This window comes from Balearica regulorum, chromosome 13 (assembly GCF_011004875.1).
Source record: "Balearica regulorum gibbericeps isolate bBalReg1 chromosome 13, bBalReg1.pri, whole genome shotgun sequence".
Taxonomy (NCBI): Eukaryota; Metazoa; Chordata; class Aves; order Gruiformes; family Gruidae; genus Balearica; species Balearica regulorum.
The window spans coordinates 532,354-550,385 of NC_046196.1; the positions used below are offsets into that span (position 1 = coordinate 532,354).

The 18,032-nt window shown below is 52.4% G+C and overlaps 1 protein-coding gene across 1 annotated transcript in view; it reads right to left on the minus strand.

Moving 5' to 3' along the window:
• The window catches only part of ZFHX3 (zinc finger homeobox 3), a 181,580-nt gene that overhangs the window by 35,123 nt on the left and 128,425 nt on the right, over positions 1-18,032 (minus strand). The window contains 1 exon segment of the mRNA XM_075765694.1: positions 2,225-2,332. Within this exon segment, the coding sequence (XP_075621809.1) occupies positions 2,225-2,332 (108 nt within the window).

An 18,032-nucleotide genomic window follows, 5' to 3' on the forward strand; every position in this document is an offset into this window, starting at 1 on the left:
AAGCACTTCGCAGCCTGCTCCCTCACAGCTGGAGGATGAGCTCTCCGCACAGGCTGCTGAGAGGGGCTGCTCTGGTCCCTCACCGTCGGTCTGTTTAGTGAAGACGAACGCAACGGTGCTTTATGCTCTGCAGCTTTCTTGACATCGTGATTGATAGCCTTCCCAGCGGGCTGAGCTGCAGACCAGCTCTTTTCTTGCAGTCGTCTCTTACAGCAAGCGAGTGCTTCCTCATACTGCCCGTTTCCCTCCCTGGTTATACCTCAATTTGCACCATCGCATTCTGATATTCCTGTACGTGTGGACACTGCTCTTCTGTGGCTGCCATGAACAACCTCAGTTTCCACTCCTGTCCGTGCCTGAGGTCCAGAAGGACATGGCAACATAGCCATGTTCCTCAAGGGACCTTGAAAATCAAAACAATACAAGACTGAGGTGTGGTACCTGTTCTGCATATCCACTGTACACAAACAGTGGATAACACTTCTTTTGCTTTAAGTTCAGGGGTAATGCTGTTACATGTTTGAAAGCAGGACCTGAATTCAACAACAGCACATGTGCACATCTTGCTGAGGCTGTACTATTCAGCCTTGCAACGGCTCTGGACATGGCTCGTCCAGAGCTCTCTGGGCTCACGTACCTAGTCTGTGTATCCTCTGTATGTTGTCCTTTTAAGACTCAAGAAGCTGCCCATTTCTTATCTGCTCTTTGACTGACAAACACCAAAAATGGGTTAGGAGTTTCACCAGCAGGATGAAGAAATAAAGCCACCCAAATGTGGAATTTCTGGACAGTAAAGGGCTGAAAACCCAGGTTCTTCATTTTTCCTTACATGTTTTAACATATGATCTTTTCACATAGATCAGCTTTTGTAAGTGCATCAGGTTTGGACAAAGGGCCCTCCTTACCCTTTAGAGATTCAGTAAATATACAATACTTACACCTTTCTGTGACGCTTCCTGAAGTGTGCTCTTGCTTAGGATCACACAATCCCACACACCAAGAGACTAAAAATCCCCTACAGCCAAGCAAAACCTGCATCTCTGGGTTGAAGAATGGGTCTGCGATGGGGAACGACGTATAGAGCAACCTCAGTGAGTGCAGTCTAGACTGAGAACATGAGCTTCGACAAGCATTAAAGCACAGATTGCTTTCTTCACCAGTTTGGACACATCTTCAATGGTCGAGATTAAAACTATTGAGGTGAAAGACCATATTTCATCCTTTTGAAGACTGCATAAGCCAAAATATCTCTTTGGCTGTGGCTCACAAAGAGGCAACTGCAAACGCGGCAGGAGCAGGCTGCCTGGAAGATGGGTCTCTGTGCAGACTGAGAGAGGCATCATACCAAGCAACCCTTGTCTGCAAACCAGCTGGGCTACTGGAGTCAGAACTGCTCCGTCCTGGGTCAAGGAACATGAGTACCATCTCCAGCACCTCCGCTTCCACACCCACGCTGATGCACGCAGCAAATGCCAGCTGAGGAGGGGAATGGCCCACTCCAGAGCAGGACAATCTTGCAGCTGCTTTCTGCTCAAAGACAAGGAATATATAAAAGATTCCTCCCACTCACCTCTGCAAGATAGCAACCACCTTCTGGGAAAGACAGAGTAACCTAATACCTTCGTAATTAATCCATCTAAGCATCATGCAAAGAGAAACCTTTCAGATTCCACTGCAACAATGTAAGTGTTGTTGTGCATCTGCAGTTTCAATCTCAGGATGTCATGGCTGCAGCAGACAGTGAGCAGCGAACAGAGCACAAGCACAGGGTCTGCCTCTCTGCTCTGCCATTCTGCATCAAAAGCTTGCTACCAGAGCCAGGACCATGATGAAAAAGTAGGCTAACAGTCTTAACGACATAGGGTGGGGTTTCATGGTATGCTTAATCCACCCTGAGTGCTGGCTGCTGCCAGAAGAGGCTGTCGCCTTCTCCCTCCTCCCCTTCCAGTTGCCAATTCCCACTGCCCGGGTCAGGTCCAGCAGTGCTGAGCACCGGCATGGTCTGATCCAGGGCCTCAGCGCGAGCCCGGGGCTGGGAATGGGTACGCACGATCGACCACGGCTCAAACTACACAAGCGTGTCACGAAGCTACGCCCAAAGACTTCACAGAGGACGACTCTTAGGTCATGCTGCCGGTGATATGTGGCACAGTTATTTAAGGAAAGTTTTGCAGACCACACTCTCCTTTCCTGTGTTTAAACAAAAAGAGGGACCAAAACCCACCTGTCCATTTAGTCTGGTCCTTGTCCCCTCCACTCTCTTGCTCCTTGGCAGGCTCTTCAGCATCACCGGCTGTTTCATTGGGCCCTTCCACATCTTCAGTGGATTCTTCTGAAACAACAAAAAAGGTAACATAAAAATGGAAGTCAAAACAGAAGAGCAAGTAACTGCCATTGAGCAACAGAGCAACAGCCAACGGCAAAGCTCAAGTGTTGGGCGGCAGGTATCAACGTCACCCAGCGTTCTCCCACCACTACCTGCTAGCTGGTCGAGAAACTACAGAGGAAAAAAGTGAGAGATGAAATGAAGAATCTCACCTTCTACCACTTATAGCTACTGGCCTCCCCTGTGGTGTAATGAACAGTACAACGTTTGCCTGGTATGAGAAGGTTCTACCTAACCACATCATGGATTAGAGAGGTGTCAGGGACTGACGGGAGCCTCCAGCACCTTCAGCCTCAGCCTTCCTCCTCATCCTCATCTGAAGCTCCTCGGAATGAATGGCACTGCGTAGTACTGACCCCAGTCACCGAGACCCCCAAGTTCCCTGCAGAACCACCACCACCACTCACTTCTGCTTGGACAAAGCAAAGGAGCAGCCTGTCTCCTGTGGACGTGGCCCTCACACGAGGCACAGGAGGGAGCTGCGGGGGGGTCTCTCATTTTCAGCCCACTCATGGGAAGAGTCTGAGCACACAGGCAGTATCATACAGGTGCAAAGGCATGAAGGAGAAAAAATACTCAGTGAAGCGAAGCGCTGAAAGCTCAGAACAAAACACAAAGTGCCACTGCCCCACCCGTTAACCAAAACACCGTCGTGCCGCGGCTAGTGGCACGGACCGTGTCGACACGGCACGGTGCAGCTGCACGCAGAGGCACCCTGGTCAGGTGGGATACTGGGAGCGAGATACTGCCGCTGCCAGACCTCTTACACCAGGGTATAACAGCCACATTATCATCTAATATCTTGGGTATTTATGTATAGTGCATGCAGCTCGACAGCTACCATGTAATTGACGGGGGCTACATCAACACTGGGAAGAAAGGGTACTTTTAAGCCATTATATCCTCTTTTAGGCAGGATAGTTCATAATTTTAACTTGCATTATATGGTCATGGTAAATCTCAGGCTATCCTAAGGTTTTATCTGAACAACCTAACCAGTTAAAGCACCACCCCCCATCCTCCCTCTAACAAAGACAGGGCTAGAAATCAGGATTAAAAATATATATTAGGAGATTGCAGATACTCAGCTGTGCCCTTTGAGAATGTGACAACTTAAATCAGGGAGGAACTTGTAAAAGCATCCAGAGATCAGCACAGATATTAAGTGGAAGCACTGTGATTTATACTCTACCCCTCCTTCACTCTTTTAAAAGCTGGAAACTCTTGAGAGCTGCAGGGACCCCAGTGTTCTTTGCCTAGGAAAACAGAACCCCAGAGTAAGAGGTAGGATGGGTGGCACCGCCAGGCAAAGGCACCTAACACGTGGGAAGATACAAATTACTGGTGCAGGGGTGAGATGAGCAGTCTGCCTTGTGAGACGAGCACTGAAGTTTGCTGGAGAGAAGGGCTGTGAGCTCAGCAGCTGGATCCACGCTTCAGAAATTAAAATTCCAAAATATTTCCTGCCCTGGCGAGCAAAAAAAGCAAACCACCCCCAGTCCCCAAACCACCTTGCTGCCTTCAAAACGCTGCCATGCAGGGTAAGGTAGTGAGCAGGCTTTAGCTGGTTTTATTAGAAACCTTCATGAAGGGGTTTTTATTATTTTATTCAAATCTTCGCTTTACCCTTCATCCAGACCCTCTCTCCGGACACCCCGCTTGCTCTGCCGGCCCAGGTGCTCCCCCGGGGCCAGGTCCCCGGGCAGAGGCGGGCGGGGAGCCGGCCCCCCCGCAGCCCCCCGCCCGCAGCCCACCGCCCGCAGCCCACCGCACCCCGCAGCCCACCCCACTGTCCGCACCCCACCGCAGCCCGCAGCCCGCAGCCCCCCGCAGCCCCAGCCCCGGCCGGGGTGGGGAGCGGGCTCCGCTCCGGGCTGGGGGCGGCCCCCGGCCCCGGCCCGGCCCGGCCGAACAACAAAGGGTGCCCGGCGCGCCGGCACTCCCGGCTGCGACCCGGAGGTGTCAGCATCGGCATGGGAGGAAGAGGAAGGGCGAGCCGGCTGCCGGGCTCAGACGCTGTCTGGGCTCTAACCTGAGCATGTGGAAATAATACACGTCTTCAAGTGCACTGTCTGGTTCGAGGGGAATAAAATAGGACATTCATAAGCAGTTACACCATCTGTCTTTATACCATCATCATCATCAACAAGGGAAAAAATAGCTCTTTAAAATGGATGAAAGCCCAGGCTGACAGTAACCGGAAAAATGTGAGCTATGAATACCAATAACGGTAGAAAATGATTAAAAACCGAGGCTACAAATGGCGAGCCCTCCTGCCCCGCTGGGCCTGCAGCCCCTCGCGCTCGCTGGCACAGCCCGTCCCACCGCCAGCCCCGGCCGCCCCCCGGCAGATGCCTGCACCAAGTGCCCACCGAGCCCCGGCCCTGGAGAGGGCTCTCGGAGCATGAGATCTGCCTCCTTGGCTCAAACACCTCTGTGCTGGGCAGGCGGGCTCCAAAAACCACATGTGTGCTTCAAACCCTTCCCCCCACCCCGGCCTGAGCGGATTTTTTCTGAAGAGTGTTTTCTTAAAGCAGGACGGGAGGGGAAGAGAGTACAAGACACATCTGCCCAGCGAGGCTGCGAATCAGCTGGGAAAGGCCCTGGTACCATCCTTACTTGGCCGCTTGCTCCCGAGGCCTTTGCCGAGGACCATCCTCCTGCTCCTCTCCCCGGCACACCCGGGGAGCTCCCTGCACCAGCAGACCCCGGGACGCAGCCGCCTGGCGCCGAGACTCAGGGAAGGGGAAGCGTTAACTCCTGGCTGCCTTGTGATCCTCTTCCAGCAGAATTTTTTGGAAGGCTGGGTGCAACTCTCCTCACTACGCTCAGCCTAACTTGTCTCGCAGCCGGCAGTGTTTAGGCTGACCCCAGGGATGGTCACGAGAGTGTCCTCAGCCACGCCACCCTTCAGCTGGCCACGTGCGCTGCGGAGGGCTTTGAACCGCCGAGAACCAGCCTCCAACAGACTGCACGCAGGGCACGAGCATGTGATCTGACCCAGCTTCTAACAATGAGATCCTCCAACACTGGAAATAAAAGGCAGCAGAGCTCCTGCTCCTGAAAGATTTGCACCCACGCTCTGATGACAGCTCTGCGGCTGCTCCATCACAGTGGCAGCTTCAAGGCACAATGGCAGGTCTGGGTAGCAAATGCATGTGCGAATGGCACCCAACCATCCATCCTCCTGCATTCCTGTGGGGCATCCTTCTGAGAGGACAAGGCCAGCGTCACATCTGGTAGGGGAAGGTCTCCTTGTCTCCTCAATCTGCTGCACACGCAACAAGGAACTTCTGAGCTTCCATTTTAATTGTCTGCAAATCCTGATGCCACGCTCTTCCCATGCTGCGTTTGAGCAGAGCTGACCACTGTCTTTTACTTAATGGCTGAAGAGCCCCACAGGACCGACCCGCACCGGGCAGGAAGGCTATCTCGCGAGCAGCTCCCAACGGCTGAATGAGGCCGTGGTCAGCAAGACGTTGGGAATTTATTCCCAAGCCACCATGACCATACCTCCTTGAGGCCATACATGCTGTTTGCCAGGACTCATTCACCTAATGGCTCCAGTGTATCTTCCTTAAGGAGATTGATAAAAACTCCACCAGTCATTTTGGGGTTAAAAAGGTACTCGGCTTAAAACCAAACATCCTAAGAAGTGTCCCAATCAGGGCTGCTACCCAGAGGGTGAGAAGTCCCTGCAGTATTTTGGCAGTACACTGGGAGTCTCTGCCAGTCAAGGGCTCTAACCAGGAGCTCTCTCTTTCGGAGAGCGTGACGGGGGTGCTGAACCCAGAGGCGTGGACGTGTACCACAGAGGACGCTTTGCAGGAGGCGATGGGCTGGACTCCCAACCTGGGAACCTTAACAGGGGGCTCTGGAAGGCCAGAGATGCTGTTGCAGCCCATGCCCAGAGGATGCAGGTGCTAGACTGGTGTCTTTGGTTTCCAGAACCTCCAACTACACGGGGTCTATCAGCTCATGAAGGGTAGGTGGGCTTCACCCTCTGCAGGGAGCTCACCAGGGCAGGTTCAAGAGCTGCTGCTGTGGGATTTGCATGGAGGGGATCACATCCCGCTGAAATACAAACAACATAACCTGCCCATGGGTCCCTGTGCTGCAGTGCCATCCATGAGGCCATGATGCTTTATTAATAAACTTCCTTAAAGGAATTTTCCAGCCACCGGGGTTCGGGTCAATACCAAGAGCGAGCAAGTGTTACTGTGGGGCACCTGGAGTCCAAGGAGCCTGCTCTTCCATTGTACAAAGTCTGCCCCATGCAAAATCTTAGAAAGAGTCTTTTCTTCCTTCATGAATAAATCATTTTAGACAGTGGCATTTCCTTTTAATTTAAAATTAAACCATTTACTATGCGGCGGGGGGGATAAAGAGAGGGAGAAGAGTCTGGAAAATCATGAGTATCCAACATCTGCAGATGTCAGGGAATCTCTGACTTAGTTGCAACTGAAAATGTGCCCAAATCCCCACACACCATTGTACAGGATCACGCTGCTCCATTTCTGCCTCTTTCAAAACCCAGAAAGTTTGAGGGTAGAAGTCAGCAAATCCGGACTGGATCCAGGCCAGCTTGAACAGCCCAAGAGCTCTCTCACCCCTCCTTCTCTCAGCTGGATTTTCCTTAACAAACCCAGATCTCTTATCTGAAGGGATAAGGGGCATTTCAGGGGTGGCGGAAATGTAGGGATGGGAGAGAAAGAGCGTGCGCTTGCCTCCCCACCCTCCGGCAGGCTCAAGAGCTGAGAAACATTAGCTGTCATGAACCACAATCAAATCAGGTTTGAAATATTTAGCAGTGGCTTGGAAAATGCGGTGGTGCAGCTCTGACAGGCGAGATGTGCAGACACCCATTTTCCATTATAATGGAAATATCAAGCCTGTTCTGAATATGTATAACCTAGAAAAATGTATTGATTTTTCATTCGGCATTAAAAAAATGAAATACCCTGCAGCTGTCAAAAGCCTTTTGTTAAAAGCTCATCTTTCCTGGAATGAGGTTTACCAGAAACAAGTTTTAATTGTACACAGGGTCTCTCCTTTGAAACAAAAAGAATCCCTGATAGTCCCTTTTTCAGGATAAGTAGCCAAAAAAGCCTGCAGAAAGAGAAGATTGAGACCTGGCTGACTTCTGCAAGCTGACACTGTCAGGAGAGGTGACAGCAATGGCCTGTGTGCAGTCAGCTGCACGGCTGCACATGCACAGACACGCGTGCCGGCACGAATGTGCCGGCTCCCCGCGAGCTGCTGGCTGGCGAGGGGCAGGTTCCCCCGCTGACGCCAGGGTCACACCGCCGCGCTGCGGCCCAGCGTGTTTCAGAAGTTCAAATGCTGTAAACTAGTTTAAACGCGACGTCCCAGGTCCTGAGAGGAGACGTGCTGTGGTCTGGGTCCCCACGGAAGCAGGAGGGCCTTCAGGTGGTCCATGGGGGGGTCGGTGCCCTCTTGGCCCCCGGGAAGCCGACGAGGAGCTCAGGTGCCCGAGCTGTGCCAGGGCCACTGGGCACCGTCTGCTGCTGCTCGTCCCAACAGCGGCTTTTGTTCAGCTCTCCCCAAAACTGCGCCCACGTAGGATTATGACGCTGACTCAGAAAGGGTCGCTCACCCCGACGGGGAAGAGGCAGGGGAGGGTTGTCCCCCCTCACACCATGCCCACGTCCAGGCACACTTGGCTGTGGGAACAGAGTAAAGGCAGAGCCTGGGAAGGAGGTCTAACGCCAGCCAGTGCCCCTGGCACAGGAGGACCCACGTGTTCCAGAGCCTGTCTGACCTGCTGCTGCAGCCGCATGCGCGAGGTGGCATCTCCCCGCAGGGCTCGGAGCAGGCACCCGTACCAGGCACCCTGCAGAAGCGTTAGCAGGAGGCAGGGCACTGCCCCGGCCACAGGCAAACCTCTGCTGTGGCAGCAGCGCGCATCTTCCTGGCTCCCACCAGCGGCTCCCCACCAGGCTGTGGGGTCTCTGAACTGTTGGCGACGGTCGTGAGTGCTGGTGGGCTCCAGCCAGTGGCACCGTTCTTGTTCGGGGCACACAAAGCTTCCTATGCCGGAGCAGCACACAGTGCTTTGTCTATTGTTTTTTTCCTCTGCCACTTGCATTTTTGAACACTCACCCTGCCAGGGGACGCGTTTAGCTCACACGGCTGCAGGTGAGCAGCCACGTGTGCTGCTGAAGCCGTCGGTGGCCCACAATGGAACGGAGCGATGGCAAACCCCGCAGCTGCCTGCCCTTCAACTCGCTGAAATGTGAGTGAGAGCACAGCCTTGGAACAGTTCTGCGGGAGAAGAGAAGCTGGCAGGGGTCAGGACACAGAGCAACACCCTGGAAACAATTCCACTATTTGTTTGTTTGTGACCAGCCCAACAGAAAAAAAATGTTTTCCACCTCTCCCTGACTTGCAGGCTATTTGCATTTGAAGATGAGACAATCCATCCACATGGAAATGTAGGTAAATCCATTTTCAGAGGTTCTTCTGTCGTCTTATATTTCTCACCCGGCTCAAGCTCATCTGGGGCACGTCTCCTAAGGTAACCTTGGCTACCAGGCAGTCACTGCCCTTGCAGCTCAGATTCAGGATGCATATATATGCACAAATACACTCTGCGCTAGTTCCTAACTGGATTACTCTAGGTAAACTTGTTTATTCCTATCATTTTCCCAAAAGGAAAAGCAGGACTCCAAGCAGTGAAAAGAAAGCACCAGGCACAGGTTAAGAGAGGAATACCGTGGACTCTAACCCCGATGCAAAAGCTGGTGGGCAAGTCCTATCATCTGACAAAAGGCTGCAGAAAAACAGTAATAATCCTACATGTATCTTGGATTGATGACACTAATTTCCAAGAGGGCCCTGTTTCAGAGCACAGTCAGAGCATATCTGTGCTGCTTTCATTGACAAAAAAGAAAATGCTGACTTTGAACGTTCCCCCAGCTGATAAAGCTGTCCTCAGTTGCCTATCTTCTCAAGGCAGGGAAAGTTTATCTGGCTTTTGTGCAGTTAACTATAGAGGCAAGCGTTCAGATAAATAAAACAAGAAATTCAACAGCAAAAGAGCTGTTTGTGAACTATTAGCTCCTATTCCTTTGCTTTCTGCTCCAAAGAAAAAATTCAGAATTTTTGGCCAGTTTCCTTGAACAGATCTGAAAATCCTCCAACAGCATCCAGGTCTCTGGTTATCTCCTAAACAAGCTTCTTGCTCAAACAGAAATGAGATGACCCTCTGCCAGACATTAGCATCTTTTCTTCTTAAATATGAATGCTTTTGCTAATACAGTTATTATTTTTGCATTCAGTCACTTTATCTGATCTACCAGCTCCAGGCAGAGGCCCCACTTCTGGGCCCCACATGGCTGAGAAGTGCCCACAGTCGGGGGGCAGGCGGGGAACTGATAAAATCATGCAAGCTTCAGCCTTGGCCTTTGGGTAACAGAATGCAGCAGCGCTAGGAAACAGAATAATGTTATCAAAACCAGGTAACAGGAAGAAAGAACAATTTCTGTCTTAGAAAAATAGAAGCCAGTGGTGGTGAAACCGGCCGCTATCTTTTTCAAAGAAAGAGAAAAGGAGTAGGACACCAAGCAGAAAGTCGAAGCCCGCCTGTGCGGCAGCGCGCAGTCGCTGCCATCAGCTCTACAGGTGCAGAGTCCCATGCGCTTCAATGGGTCTGGGTCTCAGACCTGCAGGGAACAAGTCTGGGAAAGGCCCCGACTGCTCTGGAAACCTTCACCTCCCTGGAAAATCGGGCAGAGCCTTGTCCCACAGAAAACAGCGATAGCAGAACACAGCTCTCCATGAACAAGCCCACTACGAGCTGGTCCCATCTCACAGTCGCTACAGATACCGCCGGTGTCTCCGTGCAAAGGCAATGGAGTTCAAGAACCCCAACCCTGAGAGGGCACTGACTCCTCCCTGTCCCTCGGAACACGGCTGTCCATTTTTTTTGGTGAACTGGGCTAAATTTTAAGGCAATGGAACCCAACAGGGATTTGCCCCCTTGAATTTCAGCAGAACTAGAAAGGTTGCTGTTATTTTCACACATGAAATGTAAAAAAAAAGGCAAATTCCTTGAGCATGTTTGTAGTGGAGCGTGATGTGATTGTGTTGTCATTTATGGGAAATAATCGCAAGCCCATCTCTCCCTTTCCCCCCATTTTCCAGTCCAAATAACCATGAAAAATTACACTTCAATGTCAGGAGGACAACAAAGGAGGGGCTTTCTCCTGCGGCTTGACGGCTTTTCAGCCCCCCCTTCTTTGGACAAAAACTACCTTCAATTCTATTTCATTTTAAACGCGATCTAACAAATGCATCTTGACAAGTTCCTTTCTTTTTTTCTTTTAAACAGTATTTTGCACAGTTTAACCTAGCTCCAAACCGGAATCAGCTGGAAAGGAGACTCATGCAAAAACACAAACACAGATGAAACAGCAAAACAAAAGAAAACCCATCTCCAGCTTCAGGTCTTCAGGGAGAGGACAGCGTGGTCCCCAGCGTGGGGACCTGCAGGAGGGTTACGAGACAAAGGGGACCAGTGGGGAGGAAAGGCCGGAGGAGATGGGGTGGCAGAGGTGACGAGGCAGGAGCGCAGCAAAGGCTGTCGGGGGACGAGGAGCACGGTGCCTGGCCCAAGGCCTGTGAACGAAGGACCAGCAGCAGTCCTGGCCCACAGCAGATGACTCCCCACCCCATGGGGGTCCTTAGTGGGACCAGACACCCCGGGTGTGGCCAGGGACCCTCGAGATGGCCTCTCCGGCAGCCGCCTCCCCAGCCAGCCCACAGCCGGCACGTCAACACCGTGCCATGCTCATCGGTTACTCGCCCCTCTGAAGAGGTCTGCTCCCCACCAGCAGCCCTGCCCCACCGCCCACTTCTCGTCCTCACCCCTCCTCTCCGCCCGCTCACCTCCCTCCTCGCACCTCCTCCCTGGCAGCCACCCCCTCCCCAGCTCAGTTTCCCTCTGCTAAGAACACAAAGCGAAACTGCCGAAGCAGAAAAGGGCAGTTTTTCAGAGATGCTGATGGTGCTGCCCCGTTCCAGGCTCTCTGCATCCTCAGTGGCACGGCACCGCCTGGGCCAGGCTCAGCTGCGCTGGGAAGCGGCTTTGGTGACCTGCTGCAACCATGCAGGCACAAGCACGCGTTTTCAGAGAGGCCAAGGCGCTTCAGGAAATTCACATTCCACCTTTCAGAAAATGCGCCGCGCAACCACACGTCCTCAGCTGGCAACGCGAGTGGAGCGTGGTGGTCAAAGGGAGAGGTGCTTTGTGCTGACACTGAAGAAGCTCACTCCAGAAAAACGTTTCAGATTCACAAACAGAACCAGTGCTAAAGCAAAGCAGAACTTAGAGCTAACTTCAATAACTCTGGGACAAGGTACATCTCGAGAACATTGTAACTACAACAAAAATGAGCTATAATTGATTCATGCTTTAGCCTTAAGGGTTGGATATGCACAGGAGTGCTCCCAACAACCTTAACTCTGCCCTGTAATGTCATCATAAACCATACTGAAATCAAACACTAAAACGTCCCTTTTCTGGTTAGTTTTTTTTAATACACAACTCCTACAACTCCTCCTCTGTTCTTACTCTCCGTGGTATTGCTCCAAGGAAAAGTTAATTAATGTGCTGCTGACCCTCTTTCTCCCCCTCCCCAAGTGTTTCCCAGCCTCAGCATGTTTGGAGTTCTTTTAAGCTTAGCTAAAAACTTAGGAAAACCATAATTACAGTGCCCTGGTTTAGGGACAATTAAAATATCCTTGCAATGCGTTGCACCATAAGGTACAGACACAGACAAAGGGCAGCTAAGGGAGAGCAGTGGGGCTGACACGGCAGCAGGGGGGCACCACCAGCTTGCCGCTCGGCGGCTGTGGCGTGGGGGTCTGCGGCAGATCCGCATTCCTTGTCCCTGGTGAGGAAAGTTTTGTGTTAGGAAGAATGGGAAAAAATGATCAATGCTTCTAAGCAAATGTCTCTGAGGACGGTTTGCACGGGGAATGAGTCCAAATGGGTCTGAAGCATGTGGTCTGGTCGGTTCGTTCTTGACTAGATTGCAGTAATACTGGCTGTGGTGTCGTGTCGCCGGGCTCTTCCTGGAGCTTATTTCTAGGAACCAACAATATATATGAACATGGGAAATCATAAATGGCCATAAATAATACGTGTAATAGAAAATAAAAGAGGATAACCAGGGCATGCGGCTTCCCACGAGGCAGCGCAGGTCGTGGATGCATGGGAGGGAGTCGGCAGGGCTACTTGGACTGCTGGACTCGGGGAACGAAGGGGAACTTTCTGCTGGAGCAGGTGAGAAGTGCAACTGTGCTGCAGAGGTGGGATGTGGAGCTGGTGGTGGCGACCTCTTAAATTGCCAAAGACATTTCTGCAGAGACTCTCTCTGGCTTTTAAGGGGACTTCAAAGTGAAAAGTCGAGGAGCATCCCCTGGGACCCCCAGGAAGGACAGAGCAGATACTCCCAGCAGGTCTAGATAGAGACAACACCGACTCAGCCAGTTGAGGGTTCTCGGCACTTTGGTCACCAGAAGTGCGCTACCTCCACAGGTTAGCCAGACGTAAAAATAAGACTGATAGAAAGCTGCAATACCAAAGCTTCTTGATGTGAACGGCCACAGTCTCACCTCTCTGCTGAAGGACAGGGGCCGTGGCAGCCCCCCAAACGCAGAGCTCTGTTCTCAGCCCTGCCAGTCGACAGCCCGTGAGCATCCCCTCCACACCTTTACCCTGCCCCTGCGCCAGCCCTGGGCAGAGCACTCTGATACCAAACATGACGTGGGCTGGTGCAGAAGAGGCAGCAGATAACGTATTCAAGCTCTCGTATGCACAGCAAACACCCGCTGACGAGAACCGTCAGCGGAGACCCAGAAACCTCACAGCTACAGCCCCGGAGCTGTCCTTGAGGACACACTTGAGGAGCCCCACATCACCCACCAAGGCAGAGATAGCCACGTCCGAGGGCCGAGCTGCCCCTTCCCCGGGTTTGGGTTAGTGGCACTGGCAGAATGTCAGTAATTGCTTTTCCCCTTGTACTAACAAGCTTTCAGCAGCAGCAGATTTCAGCTTCCTGGAGCCAACAGCCCCTTTTTTCCACCTCTCTTGGCTTCGAGTAATTGAAAGCGACTGCAATCTCAGCCCTGACTCTCCAGCATTCAGCTGCACTGGGGAGGTCAGAGAATGTCAAGTGAAGCCTTTCCATTCACCTCCCCACCACCGGCACTGCGTTAACGGAGGCAGCCTGCTCTGCAGCCCAGAGAACAGGCAAAATTACGGGGGCTGCTAACAGCCAAGGAAATCCGAACACAGCTTCTCTGGAGCTGGGAGGGAGGGCTACCCATCACGTCTCTGCGCCGCATCCGAACTGCAGAGCCCTGCCGACCCATGGACTTTTTTTTTTTTCTTCTTTTAATTTAAAACAGGAGATGGGTTTCTTTTCAAAGAAACTAGATATTCATCCTTAATTTTTTGCAGCAAGGCAAAACACTTTCCCCTGATGTCCATGTCCCCTGTCATGTATCAGGGAAGGATCTTTCACTCCCCGTCAAACCTAAGATAAAGATGGAGGGTGCTGAATGGCTGCTCTAACGCCCGAGTGAAACGCAGAGGACCAAGGAAAAGGGAAGAGCACGGAGCGGCTCCCAAGGACACGCTGAAGGTATTCCTGGCTCACAAGCTGCCCAGCCTGTGGCCAAGCAATTAGGCAGCACCAGGCCGGTAATGGCCGGTGGGCTGGGAGGACGGAGCCTGTCGGTCACCCTGGGACGCTCCTCGGTGCCTGCAGTCCCCATGCTCGTCTTCCTCCAATGCTAACGAGGGCGTGCCGGGTGCTCCAGGGATTTGAAATGCTCCTGAAACCTGGACCAAGGCGCACGCACAGGTGGCGGCTCCAGCAGAGGCCTGTGATAAGAATTTATTTCTCTCAATTACAAGCGCTTGTCCCCAGCCTCAGTTCATCAGCGCGGCACAGCCAAGTCAATGAAAGCTCGGTAATGCGCTAATCAGATGCACAGCGACTTCCCCGAGCCGCCGGCTGCGCGCAAGCGGCCAGTGCCGCTCTGAAAAAAGGGGCAACTTTGGGAAGCGGGTTCCCAGCCCTGCCTACCCCTCCGCTCCCGAACCGCGGGCGACTCCGGGTTCGTGCCCAATTCACACGCAGTTTCCCGGGGCCCGCGGCATTGCCTCCACTCCACGTGACCGGCACACGTGCTCAGGAGTGGACAGATGAAGCAGCGCCCATCCACACGCTTTATCTCTACTGCTCACGCACGGCCGTCTTTAAAGGAAGGCTTCCAAGGGTGCTTTATATATTTTCGGATGAAGTTTTTGGGTTTTTTAGTGGAGTTTGATCTGAAATATTTGTTCCCTTCAACTCAAGACCATTCTGAAATAACTGTGAATGTCTCGAGAAGACAGGGAATCAAAGTATTGCCCTCAAAAAGCAAATACAGGACAAAAATGCCAGAAAAAAAACAGTGATGAGCTCTCTTCTGGTGTCCCCAGAAAAAATAACACTCCTGCCCTTGCAAACCCATATTTAAAATAAGCGCAACGAGCTGCACATCACAGGGGAGGAGGGACGGAGGGATGAAGTTGAACGTGGCTGTGAACCGTGTGCCCAGGAGGCATGGCGGCTTCACCGTCACTGTGGGACGCCTCTGGGCTTCATTCGTTTGGGTTAAAATAAACAAATAAACAAGTAAACAACACCACTTTCCCTAGTTCCCCTTCCAAAGTGAATCACAGAAAAAGGTTGTTAGTTTGATGCTACGACTCCAGCCTGGCAGAAGCTGCCCCCACTGCGGCATCACTGGCACGGCTGCCGCCAACACCGCCGGCATGAAGCGGTTACCGAACTTCCCAAGCATTAACCTTTCCCAGAGAGCGGCGTGGGGGGATGCTCTCCCACTGCAGCCTGCTCAAGAGCTCTATTGATCCAACACACACTTGGTGCCTTCGAAGTTGTTTATGATCAATATGCAAATTGCCCATGGCATCGATCTGGTATTAATTTTCAATTAGGGAATCCACAAGGGGTCTCCCAGGGTCAATAACTAACAATGCAAGGTAACTCCACAGCAGAACAGCGGGACTGATGCTGCCCAGTGCCTCGCCGGGGCTGCTCCTGCGCATCCTGCCCAGATCCCTCCGGGCACCACTGGGCTCCTGGAGAGCGGCCAGCGCCCCCGCAGCCTCCCGAGGCCCCTCTCCCACCCGCAGCCTCGCAGGGGCACGTCCCCCCCCAGCCGCAGGTGTTTTGCCTCTCTGCACACAGGTCAGCACCTCGCAAGCTCTGAGCCACCAAAGGCAGCACGCCGGCAGGGCTGCCCCAGAAACCCCCGGCTGCCGGCATTTGGTCTGGAAACAAGTTGTGTCCCGTTACGGATGAGGCAGCCCAGCCCCAAATCGTGTGCCACCCTCCCCATGGCGCTGCTGTCCCCCGGCCAAGGCAGACGACGGCCAGAGCAGCTGGCAGCAGCTGCTGGAACCCTGCTCGGAGCACCGCGGGGATCCTGCCGCAAACCAGGTCGCTCCACAAGCGCTAGTGACACCAGCAGCCACGTGGACAGCTGGCGGTTAGCAAAGGCAACCCCGTTGCAAGTGCTTTTAGACAGCCTTCAACATACACACTGTGTTTTCTGCACTAATGCAGTTATTAATACAGATGGTGTGGAGAAAGCGTAACGCAGCACTGTGCACAACAGCTCCTGCGAGCTGGACAGAAGAGCTGGGGGTCTAGGCGGAGCATGCAAGCAGCTTTCCAACGACACAGAGTGGGGAACCAAACACTGTGCTCTGCCATCTGAACAGAAGCTACGTAAACCTGCACGTCTCCGGAAAACATGCTAGAAGTGGAAAAGATCCTCATGTGTGCTACGCAAAGGTTAAAAAAAAGAGAAATCATTGAAATTGCTTCATAAATCTAGAGAAATGCATCCCTTCCCAGAAAAAGGGACCCATCCCATCAGCCATCCTCCCAACTTTCTTCCTCCCAGGGAAGCCCAGAGGGAGCCATTTGTTTCTCTGAACGCCGCGGTCGCACCGGAGAGGCGATGCCCCTCTTCGCACCGGATGGCCGGTCTGCGCACACCCTCGGCTCTGCCACTCACTGTGCTAACCAGCACATTAGCTACCCAGGCTAATTGGTTTATGGATAACATTAATTACCATGTTGCTCATTAATGGATGAAATCTTTATTGGTTCCATTGATCAGCGGGACTTGTTAGCCGGCCTCCTAACCAATGGCGGATGTAACAAGCTCTCTTATTGGCATATCAATTAATGCAATCAATTTCTGGCCAGCGGCTGCCATTCGCTTCCCTGCTTGTTAGACTGTGGAAGACAGAGTCATGTCAAGTAAGCATTTATTTAAAGGGTTTCTAATTCTTCTTGAGCTGACTTCCCAGCAGGCTTTCTGCCACACAAGGGTTTTCTGCCTCCAGAGACCTTCCCCTTTCCTCCCGTTGCAGAGTCAGATCTATAACAGTCACTGCAAACTAAATCATTTCTGTAAAAATATTTATTGAGTTACGCAAGTAGGACAGCTAGAGGTGTCAGATTAAGAAGTCAGACTGTACGACTACCCCAATTTAACACATCGGAGAGATGGGCAGGAGAATGAACCCACTCCCAAAGGACAGGCAGGAGCTCAAGAGCCGTGCCAGAAAGCCTCCCTGCACGTGGATTAATTTAATTACAGGGTCAGTTCCCCACAATTAGCATGGTTTTGTCAGAGAACAATAAGCCTTTAATATTTCTGCCCTACCCAACCTTTTAGAGTGAACCCAGACCATTTCGCATCTTTGCACAGTCGGGTCCATGGGTCTGCAGGCGTCCTCATCCCGGGTGGTGCCTGCACCCGCTTCGTCAACCTCAACCTGGGAAAGGAGAGCAGGGCTTGCTCTGCTCCAGCACAAAATTAGCTGATGCTGGGAAACAGATGGAGAATATTACACGGTCTTGCATGAGCCCGGCAGTCTCGGCTGCAATGCTACACGTAATACTGGGGGTGACACAACACGTCCCCTTGCCCAAACCTTTGGGGCAAGAAAGGCGTATAAGGAGCACAGGACCTAAACCTCCCCTGGACAGAAACGGAAGAGACCAGCCCTGCTTTCCTGAGAAAGGTGGCAAAGGGGACAACCCGATAAAAGAGCATAAAACTGGTCGTGGTCTGAAGACTGAGAGATACTTTCTGAGCCGTTTCTCCCATGAGCTAGAAGAAGGGACTTTCAGTTAACTTGACAGGAAGCAAATGATGTTCACAAGGAGTAAGAGCCCTGACTGACCTACAGAGCCCTTGTCCTCGCCATTTTCCAAGGCTTGTCGGCCAACCAGATTTCAACAGTAGAACACGTTCAGAAAGAGCTCAAACACTATCCTACTTGAGTTGGAAGTGATCGTAACTGATTTCAGCATCCAGCTGCTGAATTTCCAGCTGATGCGACTGGACAGCCGGGGGTTACCCTGTATGCCCACCACACGATGGGATCCTGTAGCCCAGGAGGACGATGGTGCTCTCAGACATCAGCTCGCTGCCAGTGAGGGTAACAAGGGGCTCGAAGATGTGCCACATCAGCTGTCTTGATGCAGTAGGTTTTGTTTTCCTTTGGAGCAGCATTTGCGCTGTA